This window comes from Mastacembelus armatus, chromosome 19 (genome assembly GCF_900324485.2).
Source record: "Mastacembelus armatus chromosome 19, fMasArm1.2, whole genome shotgun sequence".
In the NCBI taxonomy this organism is placed as follows: domain Eukaryota; kingdom Metazoa; phylum Chordata; class Actinopteri; order Synbranchiformes; family Mastacembelidae; genus Mastacembelus; species Mastacembelus armatus.
Window position 1 is genome coordinate 18,994,184 of NC_046651.1, and position 19,483 is coordinate 19,013,666.

Genomic DNA, 19,483 nt, shown 5'->3' on the forward strand with positions numbered 1-19,483 from the left:
GTACCAGCGCAGCCATTTTGGCTCTGCTGGGGGAATCAATGGCCCATTCTGTCTCTGGCCATATTGTGTCTGAGAGCTAATCAGCCACACAGGCCCCATAATGGAGGCGAGCAGAGTACACACACTCTCACACACACATTTTTAACTAGAGAGAGATGAGTGAAGCAGAGGGAGGAGAGGGAGAATGAAGGTGTCAGAAGACACAAAGTGAAACCAGTCAAACCTGGTGGTGCATACAAATGTCAGACGTACGTGGACGAGCCTGCAGTTGGATCACGGATCTCCTAGCAACTGTGCTGAGCACAGTCATGGAGGTCCGCCGGAGGATCGGCGTCGTTGTGTTTCTGTAGCATCGTGTTCACAGGCGGCGAGGGCGTGCGGCCCGACTTCACCCGATACCTGTGAGCGTGAGCCGACTGATGTGCACGTCCCAGACTTTGTCTTTGTCTTTGCTCTGACTGAATGACGCCGCACATTTTACCGTCGTGTTTAATCCAACAGGCTGGTGTGTGTGTGTGTGTGTGTGTGTGTGGGAGGATGGACTCAGGTGTGTAAGTGGCATGTGAGGCAAACAGCACAAACATGCAGAGCACAGACACTTCACAACAACATCATGCCACCAAAATGTAGGATAATCATCCGCACGTTTCTAAAACTGCTTTAAAAAACAAGCTTCCATTTTTCCAAATATGTCCCTGCCTTTTAATAAATGTCCTTCATTTCCTAAAATGTTCTTACTTTTCAAAACATCCCGATTCTGTCTTTTCAAAAATGTCCTTATTTTCCAATAATGAGCCACATCCTCACAAAGATAGAAGTGACCTGCTGCAAACACACTTGTCACATTTCCATAGAAGCGAAGGCCGGGACGCGAGCGCTGAGCATTGTGTCGATCATGGCCGTTTCCCCAAGAGTCCGTCAGTGCGAACGTTCAGGGCCCAGCAGTGAAAAGCACAGAGAGAAATCCATCAGAGCGTTTCGAGGACGTTCTTACTTTGTTCTCACTGAAGCGTCTCCTCATTTGACCACATGTATGAAATTTTAGACTGAGCTGAAAGAACAACCTGATTCTTTGTGTTAACCAGGGGCTGCAACTTGTATGTTCAGTATAAATAATAATAATAATGATGATGGATATTTTTGTACCAGGCCTTTCAGTGTGGAGTCTGCATGTTCTCCCTGTGCTTGTGTGGGTTTTCTCCAGGTACTCTGGTTTCCTCCCACAGTCCAAAAACATGTATGTCAGGTTGATTGGTGACTCTAAATTGCCCATAGCAGTGAGTGTGAGTGTGTGAGGTTGTTGGTCTCTATGTGGCCCTGTGATGGACTGGGGACCTGTCCAGGGTGGACCCCTGCCTTTCACCCAGAGAGAGCTGGGATAGGCTCCAGCAGGTCCCTGGGACCCTGGTTAGGACTAAGGGGGTACAGATGATGGATGGATGTTTTTGTGGATACTTTTACCTTGGCATGTCTTTTCATACATCACTAGAACATGACGACTGTACTGGTGCCGTTGTAGATACTTTATTTTTTGTTTGACAGCTGTATTTCCTGGTTGTCCCCATCACTTTTATTATCTCACACTTATGTCAGTTGTTGTATTGTTTTCAACTCGGCCTCAGAAAGTCCAGCTTGCTGTTCTGCTTTCTGCCTCCAGGTGTCGCTGTCTCCTCCTCAATATTCACAGCAGGGTCACCAATGACACTGCCCCTGTTGGTTTTCCAACTATCCCTGACCTACCTGCTGCTGCTTACCTGGATCAGATGTGTTCAGCCAATCAGAAGCTGGAAGGAAAGGGAAAAGAAGCAGGGGTGGTGCCTGGTCTGCAGCATTGAGAGAGTCAGATAAATAATAATGCATCATAAGTAATACACAGACCTATTAAACATGGTTAACCCTCTGGGGTCTGAGGGGGTTTTTGGGGCCTGGACAAATTTTGACATGTCCTGACATTTGTGCTTTTTTCAGTGTTTTTTAAACATATTAATGTCTAAAGTCTGATAACACTGTAATCAGCACAAAATTGGCTACAATAATATGTGAGCAGCAAGTTTATACATTATTGTGTTTTTGAGAAAAAAGTTTATGCATGGTTAGTGAAAAACTACAATTTTTTACTCACTGAAATAAGACCATAAAACACAAACAGAACATTGGTTCACAAGACTTTGGAGACCAGCATGTTGTAGGCTAAAGTGTTTACTTCAGAGTGCTGTGAATGTCATCTTGTTCACACATTCACAGTAAACAATACACTGATTTAAATTTTCTAAGACACTTTTTGTCCAGAAAGGCCATATGCAAGAGGGTGTGTCTGAGGATGAATAGTCATGTGATTTACCTGAGAACACAAAAGACGCACTGAACGACCAGACAAAGACGCGCAGAATGAGCCTTTCAGTCAATGTAGATGGGACGGATTAGTGCAGCACAATACAACACAATGAGGAGCAAACGATCCTCATTTGAGTTAAAATCAGTGTTTTTACTCTGAGGACAAGCTAAACTGTTTGTCTCTGTGTGGAATGTAAGGAGCGCCGCTTCACGTGCGTAACGCGCCATCATCCAAACGCGTCGAAAAAGTGAGTAAATTCTATGATGAAGTTTGATATTTTGTGTCATTTCTCGGGGGTGTGCACATATTTACCTGGTTCACCTGAGATTATTTACATGTGAACAGTGGACAGTGTACAAGGCGGGACCACATTACCTGTAATGAGGTGAGACAGGAAAAAACGGACTTCTCCTTACGTTCATACGGATTAAATCAAAAGTGATGATTTGTTTTCGACTTGAATTGTTTCACTCAAAAGAAAACATTTCAAGCTTTCTAGCCATATAATTCTTATTTTTATGAGCCAAGTATTTGCTGAGATTCTGGGTGTTTTATTTACGCGTCTGTGAAGAGAAATGGCAGAGACAGAAAAGTCCGAGAGCGCACCCTGTCGGCTTTCTTTATTTAAAAAAAGCACAACGTTTTGTTGTTATTATGATGGTATACCACTAAAACTAGACCCTTTACAGATTTGAATGATATACTTCTTTTATCTGTACGATCAGAATTGACGGAGTAATTTAAGTTTGTTTCGGCCTTATCAGAAAAAGATGCGTCAAAACGCGCCGTGCGTCGACCCCAGAGGGTTAATGCAAAAACTCACTGCTATAAAACCCAAAACACATCACGTCATTCACATCATGGTGCTGTCTGACATTTGGCGACATGACGGTTTAAAACATGAGATTGAGCAGGATTAGTCTGACTCGTACATATTTCACTGACCAACTGAACATATTAAGATGAAAAACATGATAAATCTGGACATTTGTGAGTTTTTCTGGTCCAAAGGCCTTGGACACGAACAGTTTGTTGATGAGATGCACTCGGGGGTCAGAATCTGCAGCACTGATCCTTCCAGGGTCGTGTGTGGGGGCTGGAGCCAATCCCAGCTCACACTGGGGTGAGAGGGACTGGGCAGGATCCGATCACTGCTCCACTCACAGAAATGACCGTAAAATAAGTAGAGACAGGACAAACAGCTGCCTGCTTAGCTGAGCGCCACCTACAGGCAGGGCGCTGTAACACATGCTGTAAACATGGCCCATCACTACAACAGGCGGCGACAGCACTGTATGTAGAACCGAACAACACGTCTGTGCAGATGCTCCCAGATTAGCCCAGATCAGACAGGAAGAGATGCCCCACAGCCAAAAGCTTCACTGGTGATAACGAAGTATAAATAGATGTTTTTCCCTAAAATGACCCTAAAATAAAGTATCTGGTCTTAGTCTTCTTGTTAGTGATTTATTGTGTCTGGAAGTAGAAATATTTCAGTTCTGAAACCTTTTCTCTGTGCTCCCCTTGTGATTTGAGGCAGGAGATTGAATGACCACAGCGGCTCAAAGGCATTTAGGCGTAGTGATTCAAATGTTCTATATGAATAGAAAAATGACATGGACTGTTTGTAAACTGGTTTTAAACAGCTCCCAGTGTTTGTCCAGCAAACAGGAGGACATGGTGCGTTTGTTGGGGACTGTTGTGTTCGTGGCACAGGGGAACAACAACAAACAGTGTATCAGGCTGCTGGTTACTTCGCTCCAGTCACTGCTTGATTGGGTTTTTCATGGGATTAGTTAGGGTGAACTGAGTGTTTGTACATATTCCTGTTGTTCCTGAAGCATAAGATCTGAAGCTGTGTTAGTGTACCGCTCTCTGTACCGTATCACTTCATCCAGGTCTCCCTCCTGCGGCCTCGACCGTCTGCATATGATCATTGAGGTGGGGAGCGGTCTGCCCCGGTGTCCGTCTGTATATATTTGCTGTGGCGTGGCGACCCTCTCCTCGTGGTCATTATGCACCACGCTCCCTCACTCTGTATGCAAACGAGCTGACAGCTGGGCCCAGTCGGCGCTCAGGTCTGTTTTCAGAACTAGAACTGGACCGATCCGTGCGTCGTCCGTCTGAGATGTTTGGTAATGACCCTTGCTGCTGCCACTTCTACCCGTCTCTCGCCACTCTGCCGCCGCCGCCGCGTTTCTCCCATGAATAATTCCAGCCTGATGACTGCCAAAGTGGTGTTGAGGTTGTGATTGGACTCAGAGGAGTCGGCCCGCTGCTTGTGGATCGGGTTGGATTCAGGGGGAGCTGCTCTGATTCTCCCTGGCTCATTTAAATGCAGCAACAGGTTAGTTTACTTTGTGCGTTTCCTGTCGTGCTGAGCTCTTAACCTTTATTACAGTTTGAGTAAACGTTCTGCAGAAACATTAACGCACCAGGTTCTTGGTTCGTGCATCAGTTGTTGTCCCTCATGAAACTTGAGAGTGACAGGAGAAGTAATTAGTAAGAGGGTTGATGCCCTGTCAGGCTCAATAAGAAAAACTTGACAGATTGTGTTTTGGAAGATGGTGATTTAGAACCAAACGTGAAACCTGCTGTGGCCGAACACGCCGTGGCTGCTTTATGAACCGGGGGCTGCGCTCGCTCTCACACACAGATGAGACTGCAGACGTTCTCAGAAAACATGATAATTAGAGCACAAACTGTTCCACGGGTGCAAAACAAGCTGCCCCTGGGTGTGTGTGTGTTACTGAGATAAATATTTTATTGAGAAGACACATGTCAAATATATAATATACCGTAATTTGGCAAATTCATGCAAGTGTTAGGGTCGATAATGAAGTTTGAAAGTGGGTAAAATATCTAGAACATCTGTAAAATAATGACTCTCAGAATTCAGTTTAGCAAAGTAGAACAAAGACAAATCAGAAAACATGTTTACAGCAACAGGGTGTAGTGTAAACAGGATCCTTTCACAATAAAAGCTCCAGTTTGATCTTGCTGTTTTGAGTTGATGTTGCTTTAACGCTGAAACGTTTCTGCATTGGCAGTCCGGTCTCCCTGACAATTACATCCATATTTGATTTCTGCAGCAGACGATCTGCATTCAGCGCAGCATTCAGCGCCACTGCAGAAAGTAATGTGTCTGTGGAAGTCACAGCGGTGGGGGTGATGGACGGATGGGCAGACACTGCATCATTTTCATAAGATCTCAGGCAGAGTAAAATAAACTGTAGCAGTAACAGCATCGACTGGACTGTGGCGTGTGTCATATAGCCTGCTGGTCTCCTCTCTTAGCAGTGTGTACATAATGTGTTTATATAAATGCCCACCATGTTTTATTTCCTCTGCACTGGTTGATGTGTTACCACGAAGCATCTTCCTGTGTCTTCAGTGTCTCATGGTCTGACGTGGGCTTGGTCGAGCGTTGGCTGCCATTAAGTGTCCAACCACCGAGGCTGATGGGAACGTTGCTGTTATCGTGTGTGTGACCACGAGATAAATCGCGTGTCCGAGCTCGCCGACACGACTCGATCCTCCTGCGGCTCCGTCAGTGTCTGTGCACAGTTTCACGTGAATTCATGTTTCAGTCGGAGTCGACCGACTGACCGGCAAACGTCACCGACCCCAGAACTTCATCAGGTTGTTCCAAAACACTGTTATTATTACAGATAATGGGCAGTTTTGCTGCTGTGTAATAGCGATGTGTGTGTGATTGTGGGGTTGGAGTCTGACTCACCAGCTCTGAAAGAAAAACTAATCAAACATTTAGACATGAAAGAGCAGAGATCTATACAGAGACAAGGAGGCGATTATGTTATTATTGTTATTTGGAGTCTGTTTTCGAAGAAGTTTGGGCTTTTAAAAATAGTTTCTGTGCAAACTGGCATCAGTGTTTGTTTCCAAATTGTTCCTGAATCAACACGTCAGACTCTGATCGCTGCTCGATTGAACACACACATTTTCCTCTCCCTCACACACACACACACACACACACACACACACTTTCTCATTTCGAGTAATGCACTTCCATCACTCTGTCCTTGTTATGATCCAGCGAGACCTTCACCTTTAAAATGGGACTCTTCAGTCCCTCTTCAGTCTCCAGTCCTCTTTCTGAGCAGCTGGAATAGGATGGAGGGATGAGTGGCAGCAGTAAAGAGGAGGAGGAGGAGTCACTGGGAAAGGTCCGACGCTTCCAGTCAGAAAGTAAAAGCAATGAGGAGGCGGGGGGGGGGTAGTAATGTATGTTAGTGCGGAATGTAACACTGACTGACCACTGAAGTGGTTCCAGCCACTGAAGTGGTTGTGAAAAGGTGTGATTATCCTCTCTGGCCTCTTGATACAGGCAGAACATGCTGTACATGTACGCTTCTCAGAGGGAACCTCATAAAACTCATCACAGGGAGAACATTGATTGGAAGGACTGAAGGGGAGAAGTTTTCTTAGTGACTCGTCACTGGGAAAGAGATTTGTTTTCCATTTCCAGTGGAATCGATACGAGGGATGGTTCTGGGCCCAGACCTGGTTTTTTATGTAGTGGGCACAGTCAGAAACACAGGTCACATGACACCACCTGCCCAAAAAGACTTATTCCCTAAACAATATGAGAAATGAGAAGAGAAACGGATGCCAGTCGGTGAACGTACAGCTCCCTCTGCACAGCCAGAGGAAACTGGACTGAAAGGATCAGGTCCAGGTTACAAGTAATGATCTGCGAGGGTCGACTTTCTGCCTGTTTAGCTACTGATGTCAGTTTTATTTATTTAGCAGTTCCACAGATCACAGACTCACCTCAGGGGGAGAGTCTGTACAGCACAAGACGTCCTCTGTCTTAGAGTCCTGGTCTGGATCACTGACAATGCCACCAAGACCCATTTGAAGATGATTCAGTTTCAACTTTGACCACATGGTGGAAATCTGCACGTTCGACTTTCTCTCCTACTGCCAATTATTTTTTCATGACTATTAAACGATGGAGCCGGTGTTTCCAAGTATCTGTTCATATGGTTGTAATGATTATATTGATTTATATGATTATTGATTTACTGCTGGACCATCTTGCCATCAGACTCGGCCCAGACAGGTCGATGCAGCAGAACCACAGATATCATCTGTTTTATTCTTCTGCCCTGTCAAAACCGGTCGCCTGCTTTACCCACGATGCAACTCAGCCCCTGACAGCTCAGTCTGGAGACAGTAAAGACTTTCCACCAAAGCAGTAGTTCTCTGATGTGTAAAACCAGAGGTCAGGGTGTAAAATGCTGAGGCAGATGATCCGTTCGACATTCATCTCTGCAACAACACGACCTGATTTTAAGAACAAAGCCCAAACCAATAATCCTTCTCACCTTACCTACAGGTAACAGACAGGACCAGACAATAACAGCCCTGAAATAATGACGCTCGTGAGCAGTGAGAGCAGAAGATGGAGCGAGACGAAGTGTGAAAGCGGAGCTGACGTACAGATACTGAAGAATGTGTGTGTGTGTGTGTGTGTGTGTGTGTGTGTGTGTTTGTCAGTCATTACATGCCTGTGTGCACATCCAGCCTCTCTGCCTATCAGCCCGTCCACTGTCTATCTGTCGGCCAAATATAGCGCGGGCCTTCGGTGTGATTACCACTCAGCCGCGCCGCTGCCAGCCTCTCGCCGCCTGCCGTCTTCTCTAATGAAGCCCTCCTCTGAAAGGACACTGCGGCTCCTGCTTATAAAGAGCCAGACGGCCGTCTTCCTCATATTTACGCCCCAGACGTGCAGTGAGAGGAGACATCAGGGAACAAGTTTGCAGCCAGAAAATTTGCAGACAAACAAGTCATTTTCAGGGATTTTATTCCTCCACAAGCTGCTTCGCTTACTAATCTACAGCAAATACAGCCTGAGTTCAGGTTCTTGAAGTCACACTCCTGGGCTATAAGAGAACCCTGAGGAACATTAGAATAATAATCTGAGTGTAAAGACAGTGGGTGGAATATTTCTTCATTGTAATGTCCAGTCACATTGATCTCTGTGTACTAGTTGGTCATTGGTTTCATCCGTCCATCTTCTTCCTCTTATCCGGGACCGGGTCGCGGGGGCAGTAACCTAAGCAGGGATGCCCAGACTTCCTGTTCCCTGGTCACTTCCTCCAGCTCTTCCAGGGGGACACTGAGGCATTCCCAGGCCGGAGAGAGCCATAGACACTCCAGCGTGTCCTGGACCTTCCTTGAGGCCTCCTCCCGGTGGGACATGCCCAGAACACCTCCCCAGGGAGGCGCCCAGGAGGTGTCCGGAGCAGATGCCTGGATTCTCCTTGAATTGGAGGAGCAGCGGCTCTACTCCGAGCTCCTCAACCTATTTCTCAGGGAGCGCCCTGCCACCCTGCGATGGAAGCTCATGTCAGTCGCTTGTATCTGAGATCTTGTCCTTTCGGTCATGACCCAGAGCTCATGACCAGGTGGTTTCAGTTCATCTCAATCTGCTGTGAATCCATCACAGTGAACATCTGTGGTCCCTGTGGTGCAGTACTGCAGCGTAACCAAAGCTGTTGACCATTTTCACACCACAGACGGTCTATAGCTGAAGAAGCTGCAGGGGGCGCTGCGGTGTGTGATGTTTGGCGTCTTCTGAAAACAAACAAACAGGAATCTTTCAGCCGGTTTCTCTGTCAGGTGGCGAAGAACCGAGACCTTCTTGGCTGTTGGGAGTTTCAGTGCTGCTGGGTTAGTGCTGGTTTCTCTCAGAGCTCTGGGTCTGCGATGGTCCTTTCACCTCAGACCCTGTGAACCCTCCTGAGATGAAACAAGCAGCTGCAGGCTGGAAAAATAATGTGAGCTTATAAAAATACAGGAGTAGGCTCAACATAAAGTGTCTCAGAATTGAATATCACACAAGCAGCTGGCTTTTTGAAGATGCTTCTCTGTCACACACACACACACTCTTCAGGCAGCTCTGGTATCAAACAGGCTGAGATACGATGATACTGACTCACTTCGCCTTGAATGAATAAACACCATAAATATCACTCGGATAATGAAAGCAGATTAGAAACAGATGAATCAGATGTTTTGCAAATAAAAATCTCGGACTAGATGGAGGATTTATTTTTCCCAGATATCATATTTGTTTTAATGATTCCAGGCTTTTACATCTCAAATGGCTGCGTTTGTGAGATTGGTTGGTTTGTTATACAGAGCATTGATTGAAAGTTCAGTTAATGCTGATTCATTCAGCAGATTCACAGCCTGAGTGTTGGGAATCTGCTAACCACCACAGAGACAGCAGCTTCTAATCAATAGGAGCTCTATAAGAGGATCTATAAAACTGATTTCATCTTTTATCTCCATCCATCGGAGCACGTCTTCAGTTCTTCTCTGACTGCTGCTGCCAAACTACCACAATGCTCTGTTTTGTGTCATGTGACTGTTCAGGAGGCTGAACCTACATGACGGTTGGTTAACAGGGTCTCTCAGCGGGTTTTGCAGGGGCTGTGCAAAAATAAATCCAGTGAAGATGAAGTTGAAATTTTCCAAATGTGTCAGTGTGTGTGTGGGTTTGTTGGTCTGTTGTTGGTCTGTTGTTGGTCTGGACTGATGTTTGTGCTGATTCTCTACGTTATTCAGAATGTGAGGACTTTGGATCTGGAGCTCAGGTTGGACACAGGTTTAGGGTGTGGTTCTCCTGTGTGGAGCTGGCTGGAGGCGAGCTGCTGGTTTTTTGGTGGTATTTTGGATTTGAAATAGAACAACTCAGCTGCAGCCGCAGTTTAAAGTGAAACAGCTTCTTTAATATCTGAGACTTGAGCTTCTAAATGCTCCAGCAGCTGCTCTTGTCTCGTCGTTGCGTACTGGGACGAGTCAGGATGTGTCAGATGTTAGAGATGTAATATTTGTCTGTCACACGGGACAAATGGGAGGTGCTATAATAACTATTGCACCTGTTCTTCTTCTTCTTCCTTTTCTACCATGTCCAAGTTCATCAGCTTCAAAGCTTCGGTTGTTTCCCTCTGTTTCGTTCTCTTTTGAGAGATGAAGTGTGAGAAAATGTCCTGGAGGAGCTTTATGTTGAGTCTTCACCCGAGAGGAGGACTTCCTGTCTGTCCACCCACACACCTTTAACACTGAAGCCATAACGTGCTCGCTGTGGTTGGAGCTAGAAGCCGATGGTAGTTTTCCTCTGAAGACAACTTTGTGCCAGAAAGTTCTCACATCTGACTTTTGCAGAGCTGATGTGTGGAAGGTTCCTGAGAAAGGCCAGTGAGGACACTAAACGCTCTGTTAATCCTGGTAAATCAAACAGCACCGTGATGGAACAGAAAGCCTCTTAGTTTAACTGGCTCTCATCATCCTCAGCCTTTCTTACACCCAGTGGCCACTTTATTAGGTACAGCTGAGGCCGTGGTTAGTGGCAGTGTTGCTAATCCTCATGCTGCTTTTAGTGCAGCTCCCACAGAGGGTGAGGAGGGTTTTTTCCATTATCTGACAAAGTGAGCAGGAAGGGATGAGCGCTGGAGGTATCCTGACTCGTCCTGACAGGATCAACCTGACCCTCGGTCAGTCTTGGGGTCTCGACAGCCTTCATGGAGGTCACTGTGTTGCTGTTAAAAGCAGCGTTCCCTGAAGTGCTGTCACCCTCAGGGTTGTCATTGCACGTGTGTCTTCTCCGGACTGTCAAAGTCTGTTAGTGGATGTTTTTGTGTTTCATGCTGATTATTTATTATTGTTATTACATGCTGTTTTATTTTTTTAAGTCCTGTTTGAAGCACCTGTGGTTCCCGTCCTCCCTACGTGGACTTTGACGCTCTTTAACTTGTCCTGATGATATGGACTTTCTGGCCGACTGGTGGGTGCAGCTTGGTCCTAATGAAGCATAATTACAGGCGTGATCACCACCCACAGCCACACTGGGCTGATGTGCTGTGGATACTCAGCTCCCAATGAGCAGCTGTTTCCAGCTGTTGTCTCTTTACTGACAGAGTCATGTCCTGGTAAATGATAGAAATGAATCTGAAGCTGCTGCTTCTGTTTTTAAAAGCACATATTTAGCTGCGAAGGAATAAGAAGCTCATCTGTTCTCATCTGTTTCCACTGTCGCCACATTATTTGCACCAAATGCTGAAAGTGGCAGGAAGTGGTCTTTGTCCTTATTATGCAGAAAGTGTAGAGGTCTAGAGGTCGTGTGGTCCATTGACCTGCATTCATCAATTTTCCACCAGTGGTTTATCCAGTAAACTCAGACCTGCTTCTTCAGACGGGGGGTCATCACGTTTTAGCCAAACACGATCACGTCCTCATCTCTTTGTCGGTGTCACGTGTTCTTGGTTCTGCTGTGAAGACGTTCTCAGACAGCACCGGTTCTTCTACACAAATAGGAGACTTTTAGCTGTAAACACTCTGCAGAGAGAGAGAGAGAGGGAGAGAGAGAGGTCCCATCAGATTCTCATTCCCTCTTCATTTTCTGCTTTCCAGCTTTGGGCTGAAGTGACAGAGAAAGAAAACTACATTGAGAAATGAACCAGAAAAAAAAAGCAAATCCTGTTGTTAAAGAAGCAACAAACTTTCCTCCTGTAGATTTCTGGGCAGTGTGTTGAGCCTGGGGTGCGTTGCCCTGAGAGCTAATCCTCGTGGGTTTCACCCCAGTCGCTTCCATTAACGTGGTGTTAAAAGCAGGCCCTGCAACGTCCCTGCTGCTGCCTGTTGATGCTTGTTGTCAGGACTATTAGGTCCACAGAGAGAGACAGGGGAAGGCAGCAGAGCGTAATATAAACCAGCTAACTCCCTAATCCTCTGGCTGTGGAAATCAAACATGAGCAGTCAGAGAAACACTCTTAGAGCCCTCCAGCTCTAAAACTTTGATCAATCTGCAATGTTACTCTGCCTTTCTGCTCACTTCTGCACCTTGAAGTGTCCCGGTGTCAACACATATGATAAAAAGACCGAATCCAGATGTTCACAGCACTTTCTGGCTTTGAATTGGTTGAATCAGAGTCGGATTTATTGCCAAGTATGTTGGACAAACAAGGACTTAGACTCTGGTACAGTGGCTCTCAGTGTCACGACAGCTCATGCAATATGTGCATATATTAATTAAATTAAATAGAAACATTATTAAATACTCAGTAATTCCCTGAAGCAAACAAACTAGGAGGAAAGAGGTCATTTGCTGGGGACTATTTCCAGCAGCGGATGAATCCACATTGTCTTTGCAGCGAGTGTTAGCGGCAGCAGGTTGTGTATGTGGGTCAGAGTCAGAGTAAAGTGTGTGTTCATGCTGATGAAGCAGCAGCGTCTCATCTGTCGATGGAGGAGAGCAGGTAAACAAACCAGACATACTGGTCTGAGTGCTGCGTTTCTCCCTAAACCAGTTTGTTCCTGGACCTTTATTAACAGAAGCTAAAGTGTAATCAGAGTTAACGACGCAGCCGTTTTAATCCTGCTGATCTCCGGCCAGACCAGGTCTGCGTGGTCCACTTTACCGTCCAGAGGAACAGCCCGGTGTCATGAATAGCGAGTGTGTTTATCTGTGGCAGCAGAGGGCCGTGCTCTCTGAAGGGCTCCGATCAAAGGGTTTGAGTGAAAGCTGTTAAATATAAGCACAGCTCTTTGTGTGGATTTCAATCTCAGTGCAGGTCTGAGTAGAGATTTGAAAGGAGACGGTGTTGAGTCCTGCTGCAGACTGACTGCAGGCTGTGTTGATGCAATAAGTCTGATCTGTCTTGTTTATTTATTTATTTGTTTTTTTCACTAACTGGTTTGGACTGGAACTCAGTCAACCTGCTCAGACTGGAGCTCTGATGGATATTGACGTGTGCCGATGAATTATTTCTTACTTATCTACCACAGAACTTTTTCTGTCCAAACTGGAGTATATAACAAGTGGCTCTGACTTTAATGAGGCTAAATTTGATATGAGCCCTGGTTTTTTTAAGAAGATGCAGGGCCTGGAAAACACCAACAGCTTCACTTCACTCAGTAAAATACAGACGTCGCCCGCAGCGACAAGTGTCTCCATTCCCTGTTCCATCTTTGTTCCTCAGCCAGACGACGTGATCAAAAGGCCTGACCCGGCCCCGTCACGCATCCCAGGAAAGATAAAAGGCTAACTGTCGAAAGTCGAGAGGACGCTGTGTTTACAGTCACGTCCCTGCTCCTCGGGCCTGATGTCTGCTTCGTTTCCTCTGCGTCCTCTTTGCTCTCACTCGCACCGAGCTTCTCGCACATTTGTGCGGCTGTCAGTCATGCCAGTCAGCCTTCATCATCGTCATCCTCCCCCTCGTCCCTCGGGGGCGGACTCGCCGCAGCATGAAGGGTCGCGGTCGTGTCGTGACCCCGTCAGACGACACGACGTGAGAGGGGACCGCAGCTCCGTCGCTCCGTCTTTGAGGACGGTGACGCCTCTGGTGCTGTGGCCAAACACTCCGGTCTGACCCATTTGTTGGAGTGTTCGGCTCATTTCTTTTTAACCGGTGGTTGCTGGTGCAGCGTTGGCTCGATGTTTGACCGATCATCTTACACTCACATCACTCATGGTTCATGGGAGACAACCTGCCCTGAAGTAGGAGCTGTGAACGCTGGTCAGTTCCTGCAGTGCAGACACACAATAACAGGAGCAACATCCTCGTCACTCACTGACACAAACAAATAGCCTGTTCTTCACAGCAAATATTGACCAATCAGTCTTTTCCAGGTTGATACTTCAGGAACCTTCCACGTGCACAAACATAAAGTGACCCATGTGGTAGCTTTCTTTACTACATATGTCAGGGAGCTGCAATGAAACTACCTGATCACTGTCCCTTTGGTCTCACCTGTGCTGGTAGAAAGATTTCACCCAGTTCATGTTAATACATGTTCATGAAGATGAAGATCAGGCTGCATGGAGGGGAGAAGTGCTTTGTGCCCCTTTAGTTTGGGTCTTGTGACTCTGGCTGAAGGTTTAACGCTGTTCCACTGATCACCAGTTGGGGGCGCTAATGAGATCGTGCATGTTTTGAATGTTTTAAATGGTTTAATTATCAGAAAATTATCAGAATAATCAGTCAAACTTCATAAAGCTCATGTTGTTGTGAAATGTGTGAAACTAACATCTGGCACATCTGTCTGGCCTGAACAATGAACACGTCCTGCTGCGAAACATAAGAAATGTTTAGATGCTGTGGGTTTGAAGAGAGAACTCATTACATTCTGCCTCTTCATGTATTGTGCACTAACACAGCTCAGCCTGTTTACTTGTATTTGCTTTGCAGTCTTTCTTTGCTCCGTCTCGTCTCTTCCTCCGCCTGCAGCCGTCCACTTCCCCCACGTCGGCCGTTAACAGCAACGATATACAGGTTTTTACCCGCAGGGCTGACGTGTAATTATTGGAGATAACCAATTTCCATGGCCACAGCAGCAGAAAATACACCAGAATGCAATGCAGCTGCGAGGGTCGGCGAGCAAAATAACCCAGAATGTGAATCAAAATAACATCAGTTAAGAACAACAGAGTTACTTATGGTGAACTGTGTGTGTGTGTGTGTGTGTGTGTGTGTGTGTGTGTGTGTGTGTGTGTGTGTGTGTGTGAGAGAGAGAGAGAGAGAGAGAGAGAGATAATAGCCAGAGTCCATCTGAGCCCAGTAAAGGTTACAGTGACAGGTGTAATATTTCCCAGCAGGAGGTGTCATGTGAAGTGTGTTATGAGAGCAGCACTGTGGCCTTTACTATAGGTTAACCTGATCACTGACAACATCATCTGATCACACAGGAACACACACAAAACACACACACACTCATCTTTAGCTTCGCTCAGAGCGAACTGTCTTTAGCGCCGCACTGACACAGCTCAGCCTGCAGGTATATAAGGTAGTATAGCAGTACATAAAGTACTTCAAATTAGAAGTATATAAGGTAGTTAACGTCAGCTACCCAGCAGTATATAAAGTACTTCAAATTAGAAGTATATAAGGTAGTTAACGTCAGCTACCCAGCAGTATATAAAGTACTTCAAATTAGAAGTATATAAGGTAGTTAACGTCAGCTACCCAGCGGTATATAAAGTACTTCAAATCAGAAGTATATAAGGTAGTTAACGTCAGCTACCCAGCAGTATATAAAGTACTTCAAATTAAAAGTATATAAGGTAGTTAACGTCAGCTACCCAGCAGTATATAAAGTACTTCAAATTAGAAGTATATAAGGTAGTTAACGTCAGCTACCCAGCGGTATATAAAGTACTTCAAATTAAAAGTATATAAGGTAGTTAACGTCAGCTACCCAGCAGTATATAAAGTACTTCAAATTAGAAGTATATAAGGTAGTTAACGTCAGCTACCCAGGAGTATATAAAGTACTTCAAATTAGAAGTATATAAGGTAGTTAACGTCAGCTACCCGGAAGTATATAAAGTACTTCAAATTAGTACTAGTATCATATACTTTTGGTTTGGATACCAGGGCAGCAGACTTTGTGTAGTACAATGAAGTAGATAAGCCTATTTCCCAAAATGTGGCACTGCTCCTTTAAGGGAAAAGCAGAGTTTCACTGCAGGACTTTTACTTTTTAAAGACTGTTTTTCCCAGTTTTGTCACCAAAGCTGATATTTCATGAGTTTAAGATAGGAGACGTTTATGCTATTTCTTCCTTTCCCTGTGGGTAATAAAACATGAAATGTCTCAGCCCAAGGTTTCCGCCGTGTGCAGGGTGACCTGCAGAGCTGTGCTGCACGCTATCAGCTGCACGATGCTGCATGTTATTGGGATTATCACACGGCGGCAGAGGACCAGATGAGCTCCGGGTGCTTCGATAAGTGCAAATTACTCGCTCTGCTCTCTGTGGAAAGCTTTTGTTGCTCGGCATTTGGCAGGACAGCCCATCATGGAACCCGCGGTGGCTTAGTTGTTTTTTGAGGCGGTGAACTTTTCAGAGTAATGCTCCACGATTAGACAAAGGCGGACCAAGCCGGGCCCACCAGAGGCTCGGCTGAGATTGAAGCTGTGCAGTAAGATCCCTGGAGTGAGAGAGAAGATTGATCCGATGCTGCTTTGCTGTGAAACGCTGCTTGTTGTTAACCCTGTGTCCTTCTGTCTCTGTGTCTGCAGGCTGTGGAAACCAACCTGGCCTCCAAAGACAGTCACTGGGTGTTTGTCAATGAGGTGAGTGTCACACACCGTCTTCTTGCTGTCTGAGCCCCAACCTGACCGGTTTCCCTACGTTCACACTGAGCTGCCTCGTCCGCCTCCTGTGTTGAACAGTGTGTTCTTTAGAAACGTGCTCTCTGCAGGCTCAGCTGCCTCACTAGGGTCCAGAGACACTGTGGAGGCTGCTGCTCATCCTGCTCTCTCAGATCTGGGTCTGCTTCCTGTGACTTTATCCCCACGGTGCAGATTGTTCTGTTGTTGTCGTGCGACTGTCGTCACCGTCAGGAACACACGGAGAAGAAATGCTGTAGCTTCCCAGTCCAGATCGTAATCTGTTGTGTGGCCAGGAGGCCTCGGACGTGGGGGGGAAAGAAGAACGGCAGCTCCTTCCTCCACAGCTCGGTCGTGTTAAATCCCAAACACTGAGCTCTGACTTCTCTGCTCCTGCCTTTTGTTTTTAGGCGTCTTAACTCCTGCTCCCAGTGTCAGTATCCAGACGTCCTCCAGCCAATTAGCTGAGCTGACAGCAGAGTGAGCGGCGTGACTGTCGTCTGCTGAGGGCTGAACAGAAAAACCTCAGAGCTCACGCTCACTGCCACATTTTTGTTTTCAGTTTCTCTTTTTTACCTCCCAGCTTGGTACCAGCCTCTTTAATCCACTTAAAACTCTCTGCTTTGTTTCAAAGTCGTCATTTAACTAATTATCCTTTGCCTTTTTAATTAAGCAGCAGAGTGAAGCTTGTTCACAGTCCCAGCGTCTCTCTGGGCTGTTTGGCACATCACACACACTTTATGATCACATGTGTTTCTTTTGATAAACACTGGGAACAAGCTGCTTTTCCCTTCAGATCACCCAGTCAGCCTCCTCTCTCCTCCAGTCAGCCTCCTCTCTCCTCCTCCAGTCAGCCTCCCCTCTCCTCCTCCTCCAGTCAGCCTCCCCTCTCCTCCTCCAGTCAGCCTCCCCTCTCTCCTCTCTCCTCCTCCAGTCAGCCTCCTCTCTCCTCCTCCAGTCAGCCTCCCCTCTCCTCCTCCAGTCAGCCTCCTCTCTCCTCCTCCAGTCAGCCTCCTCTCCTCCTCCTCCAGTCAGCCTCCTCCAGTCAGCCTCCCCCTCCTCCTCCAGTCAGCCTCCTCTCTCCTCCTCCAGTCAGCCTCCTCTCCTCCTCCAGTCAGCCTCCCCTCTCCTCCTCCAGTCAGCCTCCTCTCTCCTCCTCCAGTCAGCCTCCTCTCTCCCTCTCAGTCAGCCTCCTCCAGTCAGCCCTCCCCTCTCCTCCTCCAGTCAGCCTCCTCTCCTCCTCCTCCAGTCAGCCCCCTCTCTCCTCCCCGTCAGCCTCCTCTCTCCTCCTCCAGTCAGCCTCCTCTCTCCTCCTCCAGTCAGCCTCCTCTCCCTCCTCTCAGCCTCCAGTCAGCCTCCCCTCTCCTCCTCCAGTCAGCCTCCTCTCCTCCTCCTCCAGTCAGCCTCCTCTCTCCTCCTCCAGTCAGCCTCCTCTCTCCTCCTCCAGTCAGCCTCCTCTCTCCTCCTCCAGTCAGCCTCCTCTCTCCTCCTCCAGTCAGCCTCCTCTCTCCTCCTCCAGTCAGCCTCCTCCAGTCAGCCTCCCCTCTCCTCCTCCAGTCAGCCTCCTCTCTCCTCCTCCAGTCAGCCTCCTCTCTCCTCCTCCAGTCAGCCTCCCCTCCCCCTCCAGTCAGCCTCCTCTCTCCTCCTCCAGTCAGCCTCCTCTCCTCCTCCTCCAGTCAGCCTCCTCCAGTCAGCCTCCCCTCTCCTCCTCCAGTCAGCCTCCTCTCCTCCTCCTCCAGTCAGCCTCCTCTCCTCCTCCTCCAGTCAGCCTCCCCTCTCCTCCTCCAGTCAGCCTCCTCTCTCCTCCTCCAGTCAGCCTCCTCTCTCCTCCTCCAGTCAGCCTCCTCTCTCCTCCTCCAGTCAGCCTCCCCTCTCCTCCTCCAGTCAGCCTCCTCTCCTCCTCCTCCAGTCAGCCTCCTCTCTCCTCCAGTCAGCCTTCTCTCTCCTCCTCCATCAGCAGCCTCCTCTCCTCCTCCAGTCAGCCTCCTCTCCGCCTCCTCCAGTCAGCCTCCTCCAGTCAGCCTCCCCTCTCCTCCGCCAGTCAGCCTCCTCTCCTCCTCCTCCTCATCAGCCTCCTCTCTCCTCCTCCAGTCACATCCCTCTCCTCCCCTCCAGTCAGCCTCCTCTCTCCTCCTCCTCCAGTCAGCCTCCCCTCTCCTCCTCCAGTCAGCCTCCTCTCCCCTCCTCCAGTCAGCCTCCTCTCTCCTCCTCCAGTCAGCCTCCTCTCTCCTCCTCCAGTCAGCCTCCTCTCTCCTCCTCCAGTCAGCCTCCCCTCTCCTCCTCCTCCAGTCAGCCTCCTCTCCTCCTCCAGTCAGCCTCCCCTCTCCTCCTCCAGTCAGCCTCCCCTCTCCTCCTCCAGTCAGCCTCCCTCTCCTCCAGTCAGCCTCCTCTCTCCTCCTCCAGTCAGCTCCCCTCGCCTCCTCCTCCAGTCAGCCTCCTCTCTCTCCCCAGTCAGCCTCCTCTCGCCCCCTCCAGTCAGCCTCCCCTCTCCTCCTCCCTCCAGTCAGCCCCTCTCCTCCTCCTCCAGTCAGCCTCCTCTCCTCCCTCCTCCTCCAGTCAGCCTCCCCTCTCCTCCTCCTCCAGTCAGCCTCCTCTCCTCCTCCTCCAGTCAGCCTCCCCTCTCCTCCTCCAGTCAGCCTCCCCTCTCTCTCCAGTCAGCCCTCCCCTCTCCTCCTCCAGTCAGCCTCCTCTCCTCCTCCAGTCAGCCTCCCCTCTCCTCCTCCAGTCAGCCTCCTCTCCTCCTCCCCAGTCAGCCTCCTCTCTCCTCCTCCAGTCAGCCTCCCTCGCCTCCTCCAGTCAGCCTCCCCTCTCCTCCTCCAGTCAGCCTCCCCTCTCCTCCTCCAGTCAGCCTCCTCTCCTCCTCCTCCAGTCAGCCTCCCCTCTCCTCCTCCAGTCAGCCTCCTCTCTCCTCCTCCAGTCAGCCTCCTCTCTCCTCCTCCAGTCAGCCTCCTCCAGTCAGCCTCCCCTCTCCTCCCCAGTCAGCCTCCTCCTCCTCCTCAGTCAGCCT

At 48.2% G+C, this 19,483-nt stretch overlaps 1 protein-coding gene across 1 annotated transcript in view; it reads left to right on the top strand.

Moving 5' to 3' along the window:
* grid1b (glutamate receptor, ionotropic, delta 1b) overlaps nucleotides 1-19,483 on the top strand; it is a 323,064-nt gene that overhangs the window by 250,115 nt on the left and 53,466 nt on the right. Inside the window, exon 5 of the mRNA XM_026315689.1 lies at nucleotides 16,387-16,440. Coding sequence (XP_026171474.1) covers nucleotides 16,387-16,440 — 54 coding nt within the window. The remainder of the gene's footprint in view (nucleotides 1-16,386; nucleotides 16,441-19,483) is intronic.